Source organism: Cylas formicarius, unplaced genomic scaffold (assembly GCF_029955315.1).
Source record: "Cylas formicarius isolate icCylForm1 unplaced genomic scaffold, icCylForm1.1 PGA_scaffold_6__28_contigs__length_40554024, whole genome shotgun sequence".
Classification (NCBI taxonomy): domain Eukaryota; kingdom Metazoa; phylum Arthropoda; class Insecta; order Coleoptera; family Brentidae; genus Cylas; species Cylas formicarius.
In genome coordinates this window covers 10,069,585-10,089,003 of record NW_026844347.1, presented here as the reverse complement: position 1 = coordinate 10,089,003, position 19,419 = coordinate 10,069,585, and the positions used below count along the sequence as shown (strand labels likewise).

Here is a 19,419-nt window from a genome sequence, read left to right as displayed (position 1 = left end):
GTTTATTACACACTCGCTCCGCTCGTGTCAAATAAACTCGTGAATCAAATGCCGTTTACCGCACTTGTTGCATAATATACTATAACAGACAGGAGTAGAAAAAACAATATTTTTCGAATTTAGAGAGATAGATTGTAAACATTAAATTTTGAGTTGAGCATTTTAATATATGGTCCGATTCTTTTTCTTTTACCCTACACGTATGCCAGCGAGTAGGTACAGGGTATTATCACCGAAATACGTTAAAAGATTATCCTTGGACGATAATCCCGATACGCACGCACACATCAGCGGCCATTACATATAATTTTTCATTGTCCCCTCCGCATAAAAAGATTTCCGAATAATACACATCTTTTAATACGCGACGTGCCATCTAAAAAGCATAATGCCCCTAATTTAAATAACTAGCCGATTACTATAGCACGCCCGGACGCATACATACGTCGGCGAAAGGGACAAATCGTTTAACAGATATACCTTTTACGTTATCAAGTTTTAACTGTGACAGCTCTATGTCGTCGGGGGCACCCTTCGCGTATTACATCTCGCCCCTAGAAGGGACGAAATCGGCTCTACCCTATTGGCATAGATCGGCCAATAGGAGAGCCGGATGGGCGGCGCGTCGCAAACTCTTCACGTCTTTTATCGCGGATCCGCTGCGATCGAATGGTTCACAACTTTAATCTTTCTTAGTCCGTTCGATCGTTGTGATATTGCGGTGAACACAGTTTTTTACGCTGGCTAACATAAAACGCGACGGTGGTGATTTGGACTGGTGCGAATCCAGCGGCGCGGAAGATTACGCGGAGGAGGATTTCAGGATGGTCGAAACGTCGGCGCCCGCCGCCGTTTTGCCACCCCATTTCATGTTTTTGAACGACGGCTTCAAGCCGGTCTACCGGAAAAGTTGCACGGCGACGACATCGTCGAACCCGAGCGGCGGCAGTTCTTTGTTCACGATAGACAGCATACTGGCGAAGCCTAGGGCGAACTCGCCGCCCCAAAGACCGCCCGTATTTCAAGGTCAACCGGGTAGCTTCCCTTTCGGTCACATCGCTGCCGCCGGCAACAGCTTCGGGACCACGTCCGCCGAGTTTCTCGGTAAGTCCACTGATAAAAAGGAAAATTCGATTTGTAGTGTTACCGCATCTATACAAATGTGCCTAATTCTGGACACTCTGTATGAATGTAGACAACAAAAATAACAAAAACGTAAACTTAAGTGTCTCTCTTAACATTTTGCCGAATATGAGATCAAATTTTTAAAAACCATAAAAATATGCATTTTCAAAGCTAGTTAAGCTGAAAACACAATTTTTCTTTCATGTTTAAAATTTAACACAGAATCTCAAAATGTAATAATATATACCATTGGTTCCGCTTCAAATAAGCAGATTGACAGCAACTTGTGGTTGAACTGGAAATGACACTTGGAACGTACCTTAACTCCAAATATCGAAACGGTTTTCTTCTTTCTTCCTCTTCTCGCTTAGTTTAATTGGATTTCCGTGTATATTCCCGACACAAAAGTATTTTTTTTTAGGTTTCTATTACCTCTGTGTTACGGTTATCGAAGTAAAAAATTGTCTAGATTTTTAAGAAATGTTCATCCTTAAAGATATCTTAATAGTTTCTTGCTTTAATTAAACCTACTTTCCAGATGATTAGTGGAAGGGTTCAGGCATTCATTGGCATGAAATATACATGAATACGTTGGGTTTTTTTATTTACTACGGCCTGTATATTATTTAATTTTCGAATTTTAGGAAACTAACCCAGTTTTTTTCAAGTTTTCTTAAACCTACCTCTATCATATTTAAAATAAAAATTAATTTTCATGATTTTCACATTGAACACCGTCATTTCGAACTATTCGCCCTTTTTTGGCCATCCGCTTTGATTACAATAATTTTATAAAATCTAATAAAGTATGACCTTAAAAAAATTGGGCTTTGGTGCTTGACAAGAAGGAATCATCTTTTTTAATTAATTGATTATTAATTTTCGAAAAAGGCCGAAATAAATGGAAAGAAGCTAAATGCTGTGTGTGAAACTTTCTACGAAATTACGGTGTTCAATGTTGATATTACATAAGAACCATGAAAATTAATTTTTATTTCAAAGGCGTAAGGTATTGGAAAACTCGAACAAAATTATTGGGTTGGTTTTTTGTTTCAATAACCTAAACAAAATCTACTTTATTTCTTGCATATAATTTAAAAATGAAATAATATATACGGGGTGATATTTGGACTAAGCATGATATTGCCTGTTTATATAGAAGCGGCAACATTGAATACTTGAAAACTTTTTACTTTGGCAAAGTCCGAAATTATTCGATATTTCGTACTAAACTAGCCAACGTTAGCGATTTTAGGAGGTCCTAGCCTATTTAATATTTAAATATTTTATTCAACTTGTTTCGAGATATTAGCAAAAATTTTCATTTAATTTCGTAGAATGCTGTGACTTGCTTGCGTGGAATAGATGATATGTTTTAAGTATACAGTCGGAATAATAACAAGGTTGCTACGGGTCGTGTTGCCAGTAAATTGGACTTTATCCAGAGCAACGAGTTTCTTCCAAACACAAATTTTAAAGACTTGCAAAGAAATTTAACGAAACTGGTGCCATTGTACCACAGCCTATCATTAGACAAGCATTTCCTGCAGTTCAATCCACTCAGTTTTGAAAACATATGCTTATACTGCAATTTCGTAAAAGCTATAAGTTTAGTGAAGAACAATGGCAAAGGAAGATGCAGTTTTTTTTTGGAATTTTTCAATAGTTTTTAGACACGCATATTTTAGGCCCACTACGGATACCAAAAATTAAATGTAGATCATTTTTTGCATCTCTTAGATCGCAATATCGCACGATATATAGAAGATCTGCTCCTAAATATCATCTAGAGATAAAGAGGGCCGGCAACAGAATTGTGTTAATACGGAAACTTGTGAATTTATGAAAAAAAAATTGAGAAGTTCACAAACAGATCGTAAAAGTTTGGATGCGCCATTTTTACTGTAATATTTGCTCCAAATTTGTCCAGATCCTTCAGACAAAAAGGAATTAATGACGCAAAATGCCTGTCATGTGTGGAAGATCATTTATATTTCTGCGAATATATCATAGCCATCTGAGGCGTATCAATTTTTACCCTTGTAGCAGCCAACAGCCCAAACTTTATATTCATGGATTTCTTCTTTTAGGGGCACATAAAAAACTAGATGCACTAAATTCCTTCGGCAGTGATAGTAACAATCATCTTTTAAAAGACAAATAGGACATATTATTAAATACCAAAAATTATACAACTGTAACTTCCTGTACCAAAAAAAATCGTTGCGTTACTAAAAAAGATGGAATAAAATATAAAATGTGTCATATAATTGTAATTAGAATGACGCGTTCTAATGAATACCTATAAAACAGGCTGGGATCTAAGAAAATTGTTAGTGTTTCATTTTGCATGACATTGAGAAAAATAATTGGCTGCTAACTCTATATTTTGTTTTTTGTTTACTTTGATACTTTTAAAAATAATAAAATTTGAAGAAAAACAAATAAAATTAGTAATCTTTCACTATTAAAAAACATACCAAGGCATTGCATAACAATTTTGATTCTTTACATTTAAAAACATTAATGGTATATTTTTTGGTACAGTTACATCTTTGAAGCCTTTGCTTTTCACTAATTTCGCGCTTTGGATCTGGTTCCTTGTGTGGCATCCTGATTTCACCATGTTTAGTGCCGATCTTATAAAAACATTTGGAATTACAGGCATCTCCATTGCCCCTGTCTAAACTTGAAACTGGTAGTTTCCTACCTGAATTTTCGAAAACTTTTAAGTGGTAGCTGCTTCGTCTTCTCTGCTTGAACCATGATTCCCTCGTAGGCAACTTGTTTGATATAGTTACAGAAATTTTCTTCGCTCATTGGAGTCTTCTTCATTGTCGGTACCACTAGTATTGGCAATGAAGTACAATTTTTTAGATCCTGAAGTTTTTTTTAGAGGAAATAGTGGATAATTTTTGTGTATAGTTTCACTATGGTTTTTAATTGTCCGTGTCAAGATCGGATTTTTCCGGCTTCAGATTAATGGTTCCTTCCTACGAAATATCGAATAAAACTACGATATATCGAATAATTTCGAACTTTGCCTAAAGTAGCCCGGCAAAGCACACTTGCCATATTTAAACCTAGGTATCACTGCATAACGGACTTGTTCTGAAGTAAAACGCTATTAAATCGAGGCACCATGCCTCTGACCTAATGAAAACCATCTTAACCAGAATCTACCAAATCCTTGCCGTGGATTGTTCTGATAAGGATTCATTCAGAATTCATTAATCTTGGTTTAAGATAAGAATACATAAATTAGTTGATCTATAGGAAATTATTAGTTTGAGTCAAGAATTATGTTCAAAACAAATTATTAATTGCTCATTACAAAAGGACGTTTTTCCGTTCTCTTCTAATAATAAGTTGAGTACTTTAATCAAACTTGAACGTTTATATTTACTTCTAAAAGAGTTCTTTAACATTTTAAAAGGAAAAGAGGATCTTCTATGATGTGACTTTTACCAGCCAATAGAACAAAGGGATAAAACTGCCATTAGCATCTGCGTGCTCCTCTGTAGTTCACTTGTGTTGTTAGGTAGTGACCGCCGTTTGCATTTTCAGTGTCTCCAAGTTTTTGAAACCATTTTCTTGTTGGTTTTAGAGTAGTTAATTTTTTAAATTGTTGGTGATAAGCAAAAAAGCAATGCAGTATATATATCATATACTGTCTGTATAAAATTAAGCATTAGAAAATAGTGCAACCAAGAAGGGGTGAAAGATCACACCTAAACATTCCAAACAAAACCAAAGTAAAGCTAATTAGATAGGATAGAAAAAAATCTGTTCCTTTGATTTTAAGTAAGACTGATATTATTAATTCAAAGTCGGGGCAAATTTTATTCCAATAAAAATATATTTTATAAGAAAAAAAGAACTTTCCTTACAATTTATAATGGCCCCTTTGTTTTAAATATATGACTTTTTTAAATAGTTATTTTAAACATTTAAAATAATATTTTGTGATGCTTATTTTATTATCTGTTAATAATCATTTGAATGGTTTGCTTTTCAATCCAAATGCAGACACTACTTTAGTTTTAATAAGAAGACATTACACAATCATATAGCTGCTTATTGACTTATTAAAAAGCACAAATGAAGCAAAGTCTTATTTAATCCTGATCAAATCGTTAGCGTTTGTTTTTTTAATTTTATAAAGTTTTTTTTTCTGAGTGTACTACCCGGGTTTGGGTAAATTGATGTATTTTTTAACATAAAATCTTGCAACCATATTTTGATTTGACTTTTAATTTTTGTATAAATCTCGAAGAGTGCCGTAACTGACAATTAAAGATATATTTATGTTTAACATATTGAAAAACAAAGTTGGTGGAATTATTCAAGTATATTTAATACTAATAATAAATAACTCAACAATACTTGACCCATCGACGTTATGTCAAAGCTGTTTGTAATTGTCAATTGCAATCTTATATAAAATTTGGACTGGACAAAAATATAAAACCTGTTATATCCTTGTATTCGGAATAAGATATTATATTAATGTAATATAGCCTTATGTGTCGGAAAATTTATGTTTGTTTTAAAAAACTGTAATATAGACTTATCTGTCGGAAAATTTATAATGTTCTGTTTTATATTTAACTTCGAAGAAAACTGGGTTACTAACTATATTTTTTTCTTGATGTCTTAACAAAAAGTTACAGTGAATCAAAATGTTATTAAGATTAAATGTGAGGCATAGGACGTACTATCAGGTACCTTTATTTTTTATCTTATACATTACATAAAAAATATTTTAGGAAGAAAATTAAAATATAAAAAATTTTAATACTCTTCGTCTTTTCTGGAACTGTCATCTCCTCTTGACGTTATAATAACTTATTAATGGTTCGTATGAGCAAGTAGTCAAGAGTTTACATTTTATTCTCTTCTTTAATGACATGCTTTTCGCCACTTCTCTGGTGTCACTTCCTCAATGACTCGGTCAAACTGTAGCTCAAGGTCTTTAATTATGTATTTCTGCTGTATCTTCCACGGCATATATAATAGTTCGAGCTCTATCCATTTACCTGCAAATTCAATATTTTTCGCAGGCAACCAGCCGATAGTTTTTTTTTATTTTATCCAATTTATGCATCCTAAATGATAGCTTGCGTTATCTATAACCACTACCGAATCCGCCGGAAGAAACTTTTATATTAGGAAAAGGACAGATTTTCTTCTCGCTTTGGTACTTTGCTTTATATTTTCCAAGTATTTTCGTCTCCAGCAAACAATTTTGGTGGTTTCCAATAAAAGTGTTTTATCGTTGTGCTTTTCCTAGGAAATGTCGATATTTTTTAGTGATCCTGGCCTTATCTAAGGTGAATATTTCTTTTGTTAAATAAAAAGAAGGAGACATTCTTCCAATTACACTTTTGCTGTATTAAAGAGAAGATTACTGAGCTACCTGAATTTTTTTGGGGAGGTACCGCTTCACTTACTTATTCTTCTCTCCCACAATAATTTAAAAAAGACTATCCAAGTGTAGTTATTCTGGAGAACTGCTATTATGATGTGAATGTTCCGTGTTATCACCAATATTATAATACTGCGAACACTACGGCGTATGAGCAGATACTGATGCGTTAAGCTAAACAAATATACTTTTAAAGGCGCCGCTGTAAGTATGTTTCAATTACGCTGTCGTTAAAGCGTCATTCTTTTCCATTTACTTCGTCATAAAAAGGGCACAATATTAAGAATATCAAATGGTGTTAAAAATTTTATATAAAAAGTCAAAAACCAGCCAAACCAACATTAAATTTGACAACTTTAAGTTAAATTTTTTATATTCGGTGTAATGAAAATGCGGCTGAAGCTTTAGAAGTCTATTTTTAGCAGGGTTGCATTATTGCTTTTGCAAAGCCAATTTAATGCAATATGCACCCTTTTGTAAACCCCGCCGAATATTTACAACATTTACAACATAATATTTTTGCTGTAAATAAATATTTAGAAATGATTGAAAACATCATCCCCGATGTGCCCTTGGCGTTTCGTAATAATTTATATTTGTAACAAGACGGCGCTAGCTCACATAATGCGCCAATTCTAAATGGACATCGTAACACTATTTTTCCAGGCCACTGAATGGGAACAAATGAACCTATAACATATCCAGTACCAAACAACGATAGAGTTGAAAAATGCAACTAAAATTGCCGTTAGAGAACTACAAGCACGGTCATTGAGCAATACTTGAGCTGCAGTTCCATAATTAAAACAAAGTTAATTATGCTTTAAATTTTTCAAATTATTAATGACCAGTTTTAATATGTTATCGGTCTGAAAATGTGTCTTTCTTTTAGGTGAAATAGAAATTACCAAAATTATTCACTTTTAAATTTAATAGAGGTTTTTGCATAACCTGTCACAGCCAAAACGATTTTTTTTTTCAAAACTTCAATATTAGGTGTAATATTAAAATCAACTATAGAGTTTTATATATTTTTGGGATAATCTTGACAAACTCAATCGTACTATTGACAAATATACAGGATTGCCCATTTAAATAAGAGAAATTTGATATATTTCTCGAAAATAATTGAAGATAGAAGGAATCCAGAGTATGCCACGTAAAAACGGCAACAAACCCGCTTTTTACTTTTCTAATAAACTTTAGAATAACCGAGATTCGAGCGGTGCCCCCAAATGCAAAGCTTCCATAAACATCCCGTATCTCAAAAATCAAAAAGGCTATTTTTATAAATATAGAAACATACATTTACTTGACATAAGGAAAAATAAATACAATTTTGAATTCATATACGAATTGTTCTATTAAAAAAAACGGTTCAAAAATATTAAATGATTTTTTATAAATTTCTATATTTAACAAATATATACAACAAATATGAATATATATATATATATATATATATATATATATATATATATATATATATATATATATATATATATATATATATATATATATATATATATATATATATATATATATATATATATATATATATATATATATATATATATATATATATATATATATATATATATATATATATATATATATATATATATATATATATATATATATATATATATATATATATATATATATATATATCCGACTGGAATCCTGCAGACGTTTCGCCAAAATCTCACTTGGCATCTTCAATGCTCGCGCTCCGAAAACACTTCGAACACTGTTCGAAGTGTGTTCGAAGTGTTCGAAGTGTTTTCGGAGCGCGAGCATTGAAGATGCCAAGTGAGATTTTGGCGAAATGTCTGCAGGATTCCAGTCGGATGCAGGATTTGCAGGATTCCAGTCGGAGTTCAACGAGCGAACGGATGACATCCCGGAATATAGTGTCATCACATTTTTCCATCCGTGAATCAATACGTGAGAATATATATATATATATATATATATATATATATATATATATATATATATATATATATATATATATATATATATATATATATATATATATATATATATATATATATATATATATATATACAAATCTAAAATATCTTGAAAATTGTTCTTTTCGGGAGTAAATTATTAATCGTCAATTCGTCAATCAAAATTCGTAAAAAATATCGGTTCAAACAGTGTGATAGGTCTCATGAAGAGCTACAATTTCTGCATTTACGGTTTTCGTCACACACGATGCTTGAGATATTTGAAAAGATTCAAATGAGAATCACCATTTCTCGCACTAGCCACGAAGAAGTCATTTACTGTACTGCATGGTTTCAGAAAACAAGTGTTTTTTCGAAAAATATTTATCCTCTTGAAAAAAATCAAATACCGGGAACCGTAGGAAATCCAGGGCTATAACTTTTATTTTGGGCATTTTTTAGATTATATACAGGGTGTGTCGGTAATGATTAAAAAAACAAAAAGATTCTCAAAATTGCCGTTTTTTTGCGTAAATTATTAGCCGTAACTGGAAAACTATGAAACATAAGATAATTTAGTTTACACAGTATCGTTAAGTGTATCAGGTTTGAATTTCAGGTTTCGTCTATTATACAGCGTGCGCGAGATACTTGGAAAAATTTAATTGGAAATTGCTATTACTCCTACAATTTTTTATATTATTAAAGTTTGTCTTCACTTTGAAATTCGGCGATTCGTGGAAGGCGCTTTACACAGAGTGTATGCACAATAAAATTACATGGATTTTGCGAAAGTTTCATAGTGGTCCGCAGGAGAACGATAGAAAAACAATGCATCCCTCTATGATAAGAAACCGCGGGCGGCATTTTTTTGAAATACAAAGCTACTTCGCTTTACACGCTACAAACTTACCCCGCCCAGTGACGATTTTTCCAAAGTAACTTGTTACTTTTATTTTATTTATATTTATGATATTATGATGTATATAATTTGGTGTCCTGGTGTTTTGCGAATGTATAGTTCTGCAGTGGTTATTTTTACATTTGTTTGAGTTTTATTTAAAAGTCAGTTTATAGTATGGGTCCTCCATGTTAATAATTGAATAAAATGTTTAATATTTTATTTTGCAGAACTTGTATCGAATTTAAGTTTACAACTCACAAATGCCCCAGACATGTCATTATGTTCTACTTAATAAGCCAATATTGCACATTTAATAATTTAGAATAATAAGTGCGGATCCTACTTAAACGTAAAATTTTTCAAAAAAAAATAAAAATCGTCAAAGGCTATAGGGACCACCTGCGTTCCCCAGATTAAGCCGGCGTAAATTTACACTTGATCAGAGACGTATACATTAACCGACCAATCTCCATATTCTTACCGGATTTCTTCTGCACAGCATTTATTGATTTCCTACTTATGTCGTCTTGCCGCCGAGCAAAATTCTCCGGTGCGTTGTTAAAATCCTATGCAGGTATTTGCTTTTTTCTTTTCGTTGTTCGCGACAGATTTACCATTATTAAGTGGTTTACAATCGATAAGATTGTGTCAAGGTGTTTGGGAGATCGGAACGCTTGATATTAGAATAGACGAATGATTCTTCTGGTGTGAAGTGAGCTTTAAACATATAGAGAAATACGTCAAGTATACGATTGCTTTGACAAAAGGGCTTCAAGGAAAGTCCTCAAATATTTTACTAGCATTAATTACAATGCATGTGTATGTGTACAAAAATATCAATTTGATAAACATAGCGCTACCTCAATACTACTACTGGATAATCCAATAAATTACACTTTTTTAGATAACTCCAACAATAATTAGTCAATTTGACGCGCCTATGTTATATTCATTAGATGTTACAAAAATAAACATCTCTAAAACTTTGCTTCAATAAACTTTGCTTTAGTGACATTTTTTTTTGCCCATAAACGGCCATAAGTTAAAAGTTTGTAAAACGATGATTGTAAATATTTTTTTCTTGAAGAAAGGAGTCATTGTTATATCTTTGAAAAAACATATCGTAGAAAATATGACTACTGCAGGTCTAGATTTCAATGAAAATGTCATAAGATCCATAGAAATCTTTTCCTCTGTTGATTGTAGATCTAGAAGTAAACTCCAGTATCTTTGTTCGTCACCAAAAATTACGATTATGAATTCATTAAGTTGCAAGCAGTGCGGGGCGGTTGGTGAAAGAAAGGTTTGTAAAGTTATTTATAGAAATATTTTGAACAAAAAGTATAACTTTGTATTTCATCATCCCAGAAAGGACTAGTGTCGTTTTTGAAGGTTTTATCATAATCCTTACATTGTTGAAAAGAGAAATTTTGAAAGTTTTAACGCTTAAGACTTAGCTAGAACGGAAAAAAGTAATTTCAGACGCAAGGTTGCCGAGTTCAATGGGAAATTGGTTTGTGCCAATTTTGACCTTCAGCACGTATTATTTTACAGTGCGTAAGGTTATGACTACAGAAGATGATTGCTTCATGTGATCACGAAAGCGACGTAATTGTAAGATTACCCAGTAAGATAGTGGTGGTCAAAAAATAAATCAATTCATGACAGCTATGTGTATACAAGAACTGCAAGGAATTGAAAACATCGACGTAATAAATCTTAAGTTTTAGTAGGGTGATCAGAAGATTGGAAAAAAGTTTGGGGGTGAATTTAGGATTCTCAATTTAATTAATTTCAAACTTTCATATAACACGCCAATTCCAATATCTGAGACCAAGTATCAAGTAATAAAACGGCCATCATTTAGTGAAACCTACGAACTTATCTACTAGAGCCGTTATACTAGCAAAGCTTAGTCTCGTAGTCATGAGCAAATTGCCAATTAAATCGCATCATAATTTTTGATTTCTATAATTCTAATAATGAAATCAAATGTATTAAAATATTTTTATAGTGAAATGCCAAAATATATTGATAATAATGTGTGACTTCTTAAACGCAATTAGAAAATTTTGTATTACCTTCTATAACTCAAAAAGTAATTTTGCTTGTGAATGAATGAACAATTCTTACATTATTAGAATATAAAAAATATTCAATTGATTACTGTTATATGCGATATGTTTTATTGCCCTTTTATAATCCAGGACTAAAATAAAAATTTCTATTTGAATGGGCAACCTAGCAACAGTATTCCGATCACGGATTACTGCACTAGAACTAGAAATAAAGACGAAAAAGATTCGTAATCAATCAATTACAGTCAAGCAGCAATAAAAGCTATGCAATAGAGCAAAAAAACATCCAAGTTAGTTTTAAAATTTCATAAAGCATTAGGCGAGATAGCATGTTAGAATTAAGCGACGATGTCGTTGTGCCAGAGCACGGATGCCACCAAGCAAAAACGAAAGCTCCGACGTAATAGCCCGCCAAGCCTCGTTAAGGCGCATATCCTTTCGTTGCATGCCGCCAATATAAGCCTTCAGAAAATGGAGAGAAAAGGAATCCCGGAGATGATGAAGAGACAGGTCAGAACAGAATTTCTCAGAAATCCATCTGCCAAATTTACAGCAGACCTGCTACACTACAAAAGAAAAGCAACAGGACAAATTCTGTCGAGAAGAGGAGGAAACAGTCACATCAAAGAGGCAATGAGCCACACCAAAGAGTTGTTATCGAAATAGCGGAGTCTAATCAGAGGATGAAGGATTTCAGTGACGATCAGGCCAATTGTTAGCTCTCTTGAATTTTACTCTTTTATAATGTTGCGACGTCATTTTTTAAATTTAAGTTCATTCGAAAGATATTTTTCTTTTCTTTTTCTTTCTATTTCCACTTATAATACCACACGTTGTTAAAATAATCCCGGAAATTATCTGAAACTCTTGAATATTTTTCACATTCAATAATTTAATCTCGATTGATATTCCGTAAGAAAATTTAAAACCATATTGTGTGTAAAATTCGGTTTTTCAAATTTTTTTGTCTTTGAACAGACACCAGCATTTGATTGACTTTGCCATATCGTTACCAGTAAATAAAATACTGGTAAATATTATATGAGTTCAAAAGCTCTCAGTTTTGTAACAAAAGCTTCTTGGTGCCGCACAAACACATTATGCGTTTTGCGAAATGTAATGACATTTAAATAAAGTCCCAAAGAATATATCGTCATTATGTCAAAAAAAAATTGTCGGTTCTCATTCTACAATGTCAAAACCTACTTATGATATGAATCTAAAAATCTACTTTTTTATTCTTTATCACAAATTTACTTCCAGATCGATTCATTTTTTTAAAATTGGGGTATATGACAGCCTTTCGATGACTAAATGGCATTATTTAACAAAATGCTTGGTTAAGTGGACTGTATTATAATTTTGAAATGAAAACTATGTAAGCTGAGCGGGGCAACGAAATAACTGTAGCGACTCACCTCGGTGCCACGGAACTGCCTTGTATTCTGGGTTCGTCTTCGGGGTACCCCTTGGTATGATGGTATGAAGCTAAAGCGAAACGAGCACAGCGAAAACTACCTTTCCAACAGCGTGGTTTTTACCGACTGCCGATCGACCCGAAAAATAAGTTATCGGCAAACAAAAAAAGGGGAACGCGTAAAAAGTCGCCCGTAGAAATTTCGTTGCCATTTAGCGCGCAATTTTAAACTATAAACTATAAAAAAATTAAAGGAAACATAAATTCTTAAAGTTAAATAAAAATTAATCATTAATGAATTATAAATAAGTATGAAACTTATTTAATGCTGAAGTTGCAAATTAAATCCATCATTATATCAGCAAATTGTTAAAAAAACATAAAAAAATGAAGTAAATAAAATATTATGTCTGCCTGTTATATTAGTTAATATAAAGGCTTGTCGAGCTCTTCTCTAGTTCTGTTTTTATAGTTAAGCTACACTTAAATATCGCACAGCATAAACTGAAAGGTGTGACATTTCCACGCGCATGTGATTGTTTGACCCAAAATCATAAAAAAATCTGTGTTAGAAATACATCATTTTATGAATGCTTTGGATAATGGATTTTCATAGTTATTAACAATAAATACGACCTTTCGTCCTAATAAATATGTCCGAAAGAAACCGGATAAGCACTTAATGGTTAGCGACTAGTAAATATACTAAATGGCAATGGTAAAAAGGGATCTATTAACGTATTACCTATGATACCTGACCAAATATTGATAGAAAACCTACGTTGAAAGTTGGTTCTTCCAACCAATATTTGGATAATTAAATAAAATGAATATGCTGTACAGAGTACTTTTGAAATTCATTTTCCTCTAAAACAGTCCGCAATATATAATAATAATAACAATAATAATAAATTGCCTTTATTGTTGTATATTGTTATATGCAAATATACAGTAGAGAAGAAGCAAAGTCTATCAAAAGCTACTGCATTTAACCTCTTAAATGTTTAAATTGAAAACTAAATAAGAAGTTATAATTACATTGGTAAATTAAATATAGAATAATGGATAAATGTAATAGTAATATGGAACAATAGAAAGTTATTAAAAGTAAAAATAAAAAGAATAACAGAGAAAATAAAATTATTTGAGAAGTTAGCAGTTTCAACATGAAATATTTTTTAAATAATTTAATTGAATGGGGTATACTATTAAAAATTACCACAGCGTTATAAGAAAATGATCTGCGGAGCAAAGATAAACGAGCGTTTAGGATGCCTTAAGGCCACTGACTAAACATTACGAAACTCTAATTTAGCTCGTAAGTAGGGACGGGTTGGATGTTCTAATAATAGACATAGACACCAAAAAGTACTTGAAAGTACTGTCAATTTTTATCCAGGTAAGTTGCTGGATTTTGTGGGGAATCCTATCAAATTTACGCAAGCCGAAAATAAATCTGCAACAGCTGATTTGAATTTTTTGCAATCTGTATTAATTAATACTATCAAGACATGGGTAATAGAGGACTAAACCATAGTTTATTACGCACATTACAGTACATTCAAGTACAATTCTATGCCTGTCTAAATGGTGCTAAACCAAGTCAGACTTTTCTACCAACAAAGATACATATTCCGTGAATTTAAGTTACAATCAAATATAACACCAAGGTGTTTATTACAATTCACAATTTTCAAACATTTGGGATACTTGTTCAATGTTAGGTTTAGGAGAAAAGAACATTATACTGCATTTTATAGCGTTAAGTTGAAGATTATGCCTAGAAGAATATAGAAATAAGTTGTACAAATCCAAATTTATATAAATTGAAGCAATATCAAATAATTTAGGATAGAAGGACTAAAATAGCTGAGTGTCATCAGCAAATGAATACAAATTCAAATATTCGATGAATGTATAAATATCAGAAATATAAATTATGAATGATAATGGCCCTAGTACAGAACCTTGCGGTACACCTGATGAAACAGACAGAAACTCAGAACTTACATTGTCATAGGTAACTCTCTAATATCTGTTAGCTAAGTAGTTTTCAAAAAATCGCGTCGAAACATCATCGAAGTCGTAGTAACTCAATTTGGCCCACATAAGTTTATGGTCAAGCCAATCAAAGGCTCTTTCTCGTAACAGAACACAACTTGCCCGATTTTATAAGAAAAAAGTACAAAAGTCAGCTCCTAAACAAGTAATTACAGTTTTTGTCACCTGTACTCCTCAAAATTTACCCACCTAACCAAAACTTGACATTTATAGTTTTAGAATCAGATTCAGTATAACAAAAAAAAAGACAAAAGTTTCTCTCTATCTGTTTCGGAAATATTAATAAAAAACATCCTTTAGTGTGGTGGTTCCATTAGAGGGTGTTAGAAAACTAGAGTTTGTTTTGGACGGTTGTTATAGTTTAGCCCACTAATTTCCGGACACACTCTATGGCAATTTTTTTAAACCTGAATTACAATTAATTTTTCAAGGAATATTAGCAATAAGACATTCAAAATGATATATTCTATAAGAAAAATATCAAATTATATCTAGTTTTTTATTAATTTATATCTAATTGCAATGTGAAACCTTCACTCTAACTGGCGATATCATCGAATTCGAAATTTTTAGAAATAAAACTATTACAGGGACTTTTGAGCGTCTCCGTGTAGTCCACTATTAAGATGAGGTTTCCACATTTGATTTTTTGGCGAAAATCATAACCGGAACGTCTGAACACATTTTTATGCTAGAAATCATCGAATACCAACAAAATTGGCTCACACTGTAATTTTCTAAGTGCTTAATTTATTACTTTCCGAGTATGTTCCGGTTGGCTGAGCTTTACAGAACGAAAGTTCTATAATTTTTAAAAATTCCAGAATATCGATAGAGTACTTTTTTCTTGTATGCACCCCCTTCGAGCATCAAGTTGGGTTCAAGTCTTTTACTCAAAGTAAATCTCGACGTCCACGTCAGAAAGAAAAGTTTCCCGTCGACAAAAGACCATAAAATAAGCTTTTAAAGAAAATTCCCGGAAGATTAAAATCGCCTTACTTTAAAAATCCCGCAGTTTTTAACTTACTTTTCCGTAAGTTTAGTTTGGTCATGCATGCAAAAAAGCAACCGGGGTAACGGATTTTCCTCCCTCTCACCACCCTATATCCCGCAGACGGCTCTTGAAGCCAAAAAGCATAATATTATTATTTCATATTTTACTGGAGGGTTATTCCCATCGATTTTAACTGAAACAAGTCCTCGCTCCCTTTAAATTATTTGCGTCGCTCTGCCTGTTTTATATCCATAAGCTTTAATATAGAGTAAATAAATCCGGTAAATTGTGTTAAATATAATAATATTTTAATTAAACTGGGTTGATACAAATAATATGGGTACAGGGAGTACAAAAAGTATGGAAACGGTGTAATGTAGCGGATCACATTTGAGGGAAAGCGAAGCATCTTCCATAACCAAGGCACAACAGTGCACAGGTCCGACTCTTAGTAATTTCTATAAATCCAAACTTATCTTTTGGAGAGCAAATCCGTGTACCGATGTGGTTCGCCATAGTGGTTAACGAAGTTGACATTTTAAAGTAACACTTTTGGCACGCTTAATCAATGCATAATTGGGTATTTTAGAGTATTTAGTAGAAAAATCATAACTAAAATGTTGAATATCCTATAATATCTTCTATAAAACTTTTTAAATTGATTTCGGGTTTCTAGAGAAGAAAGACAAGAAAGACAAGAGAGAAGTTATACAAAAATCGTTTGTTGTACACCCAATTCATATTAATGGCGATTTTATTATGGCGCACATAATTGAATAACTTTTGGTTGCAAGGAAAAGATAATTTTCACTGGTGTATACCTGCATTACAGAAGTTTTCAATGTAAATGTAGCTAAATGAGAAAAAATGTATCAATATAAAACGTTTGGCTTACAAGTTCCCCAAGATAAATGTTTCCCTTCCTTTCTCTTGTGGAGAAAATCGCTTATCTTTTTTCGTGACATTTTCTATTTCGTAACAATTCAATTTACGCTTCACGTACCGGTTTTCTTTTCAGCGATGGCTTATCCTGGGCTTTATCCTGGTTACGTCCATGCCCTTGCGGCTGCATCTCAAGCTGCTTCTTTGGCCTCTGCCGGTACGCACCATCATCAACCTCCCAAGCGAAAACGTCGTCATCGAACAATATTTAGCGAAGAACAGCTCGAACAATTAGAAGCGACCTTTGAACAAACCCACTATCCGGATGTTGTGCTCAGGGAGCAACTGGCACTCAAAGTAGATCTCAAAGAGGAGAGAGTAGAGGTAAGTGCTAGCCGGTGTTCTCGAGAGGGTCCAGAGCAACAAATAAAAATTGAAGGATTATCAATCATGAAACATTTTCGATGTGGATGACCGATATTTGTCTTAAATTTCTACTACTCCATTTAAGTTAAGTGCAGAGAATTTACTTTTAGAATTATTTGAATTCCAGAAATGTTAGTTTAAAATGGAAAAAATAACATCATATATTCAGCACTATCTGAAATTTTATCTAATTACACCCTTTTGAGCCCATTTTTTAATGAAACGATGAGTATTTTGTTAACTACTTTTCCTATTAAAATGAATATTAATAAATTCTTGGTAGAAAGCACCCTATCAACACTTTCTTTATGTTATGCAGTAGTTACACCGTTATACTATTATACTATCCGCACACCAAAACAATAAAATTCCAAAAATCATTTATAACTACATATCTTTTGATATAACGGATAAAATTAAAAAAAAAGTAAATGTAGTTTTAACTTAGTGGCAATTTCGGATTAGTTAAAACAACAAAAATTATTAATAACAATTGGTTGGAAACTTCCATTATAGTTTCAATAAAAAATTCAGTTGTTCAAAAAAGTTACAAGTCATTCTTTTTTGCTGTCATTTTTTTTATTTTTAGAAAAATTTATACACAATAACAAAGAGTTCAGAAAAAATGAATCTTAACTTCTGTTCATAGAGATACTCCATGGGTAAAATTGAATTTACTCAAAATCCTTGAAACTAATGAAGCACTCAATATCCCCTTAATATTCTGTCTGAATGAACAAATTAGATTAGATTGTTTAAGCTTTTTTATTGTCTCACATGACTATTTCACCATAATAATAATAATAATAATAATAATAGTAACAATGATAATAGCAATAATAGTAATAATAATAACAGTAATAATAATAATAATAAAATGCTTTATTGCAAGAAATTACAGACAGCGAAGATTAACCTAAAGGTTGTCTCTAAAAAAACTGCCACTCCAGTAACCGTTCAATCTTAATTACTGTTTTATTTAATTAACCAATGGTTAAACAGAAGCACGGAAAAAGAAAGAGCTGGAAAGGCCCAAATAACAAACAGGACGGCAGAGCGGGCATAAGGTCATTGAATATGTTGACTGCTTGGTCCAATAAATTTCTTAAAACTGTCACCAGTTATTTGTCTAGTATTAGGTGGGACTTTGTTACATGATTTAGTTATAACAAATGAAAACCAATGTTGCAAGTAACCAGAAATATGTTTAGATGTGGTGAGTCTGAATTTATGACGAATGTAAAACTTATAAGGATCGTAACGGAATTTGATATTCTTATAGAGATATTCTGGACATTTCCTATCAATACTTGTGATGATATGATATGATGATCAATACTTTTTACGCCACTCCACTATCATACTTTGCTTGCCTTTGCGAATACAATTGCTGACATTCAGTGAGGTCCAGTAAAGCGTTGTTAAGATAAACCTTAACATGTTTGGATTATAAATTTCTAGATTGCCTTTTTCCAAAGAGTACCTGCGATTTCGCTGGATTTAGGTCCAAGCAACGGCAACGCAAGATATTAGACACAGTTCTTAAATTAGAATTAATCTTATTATTGACATCTGCAATATTTTCGGGTTTAAAGCAGATATATAGCTGAGTGTTAGCATATAAGTGAGCAAAGCATAGATGCAAGTGTAGTATTAGTGGAAATGTATATGGGGTTAAAAGTATAGGTCCGAGAGTAGAACCCTGGGGAACACGACGCAAGATATAGGTTTCGGAGGAGATGTGCGACCATTCAAGTAAACTGTCTGCTGACTCTCCGTTTAATAGATAAATAGATAACGGAAAAGAGCACTTAACAGACAGTGATCGAGTTATGTCCAAGGCTTTGCTATACTCCAAGAGAACCAAGGTAGTTAACTCCCGTCGTTCTGCAGCAGCAAAAACATGTTCTTCGGTAATTTTTAACAAGGCTGTTACACTCGAAACCATGGCTTTACTGCAGGCAAAACTCTAGCATCGTCTAGTTGTTGTTTCAGGTATTTATTAAGTACAGCTTTCCAATGAGACACTACTGGTCTCGATTAAAGTTTCTACTCTCGCCGATCTCTAGCACCACGTCACACTCTCGTTATTAGTGATTAACTCTGTAGTTCTTCTTTCAGGTGTATTTTTGACCCCAAACAACAGCTC

General features: G+C 32.6%; 1 protein-coding gene across 1 annotated transcript in view; it reads left to right on the top strand.

Annotated features, from left to right (window-relative positions):
- The first annotated feature begins 515 nt into the window (after window positions 1-515).
- LOC132702750 (homeobox protein goosecoid) overlaps window positions 516-19,419 on the top strand; it is a 55,553-nt gene continuing 36,649 nt past the window's right edge. The window contains exons 1-3 of the mRNA XM_060671485.1: window positions 516-620; window positions 732-1,104; window positions 16,981-17,228. Coding sequence (XP_060527468.1) covers window positions 516-620; window positions 732-1,104; window positions 16,981-17,228 — 726 coding nt within the window. The remainder of the gene's footprint in view (window positions 621-731; window positions 1,105-16,980; window positions 17,229-19,419) is intronic.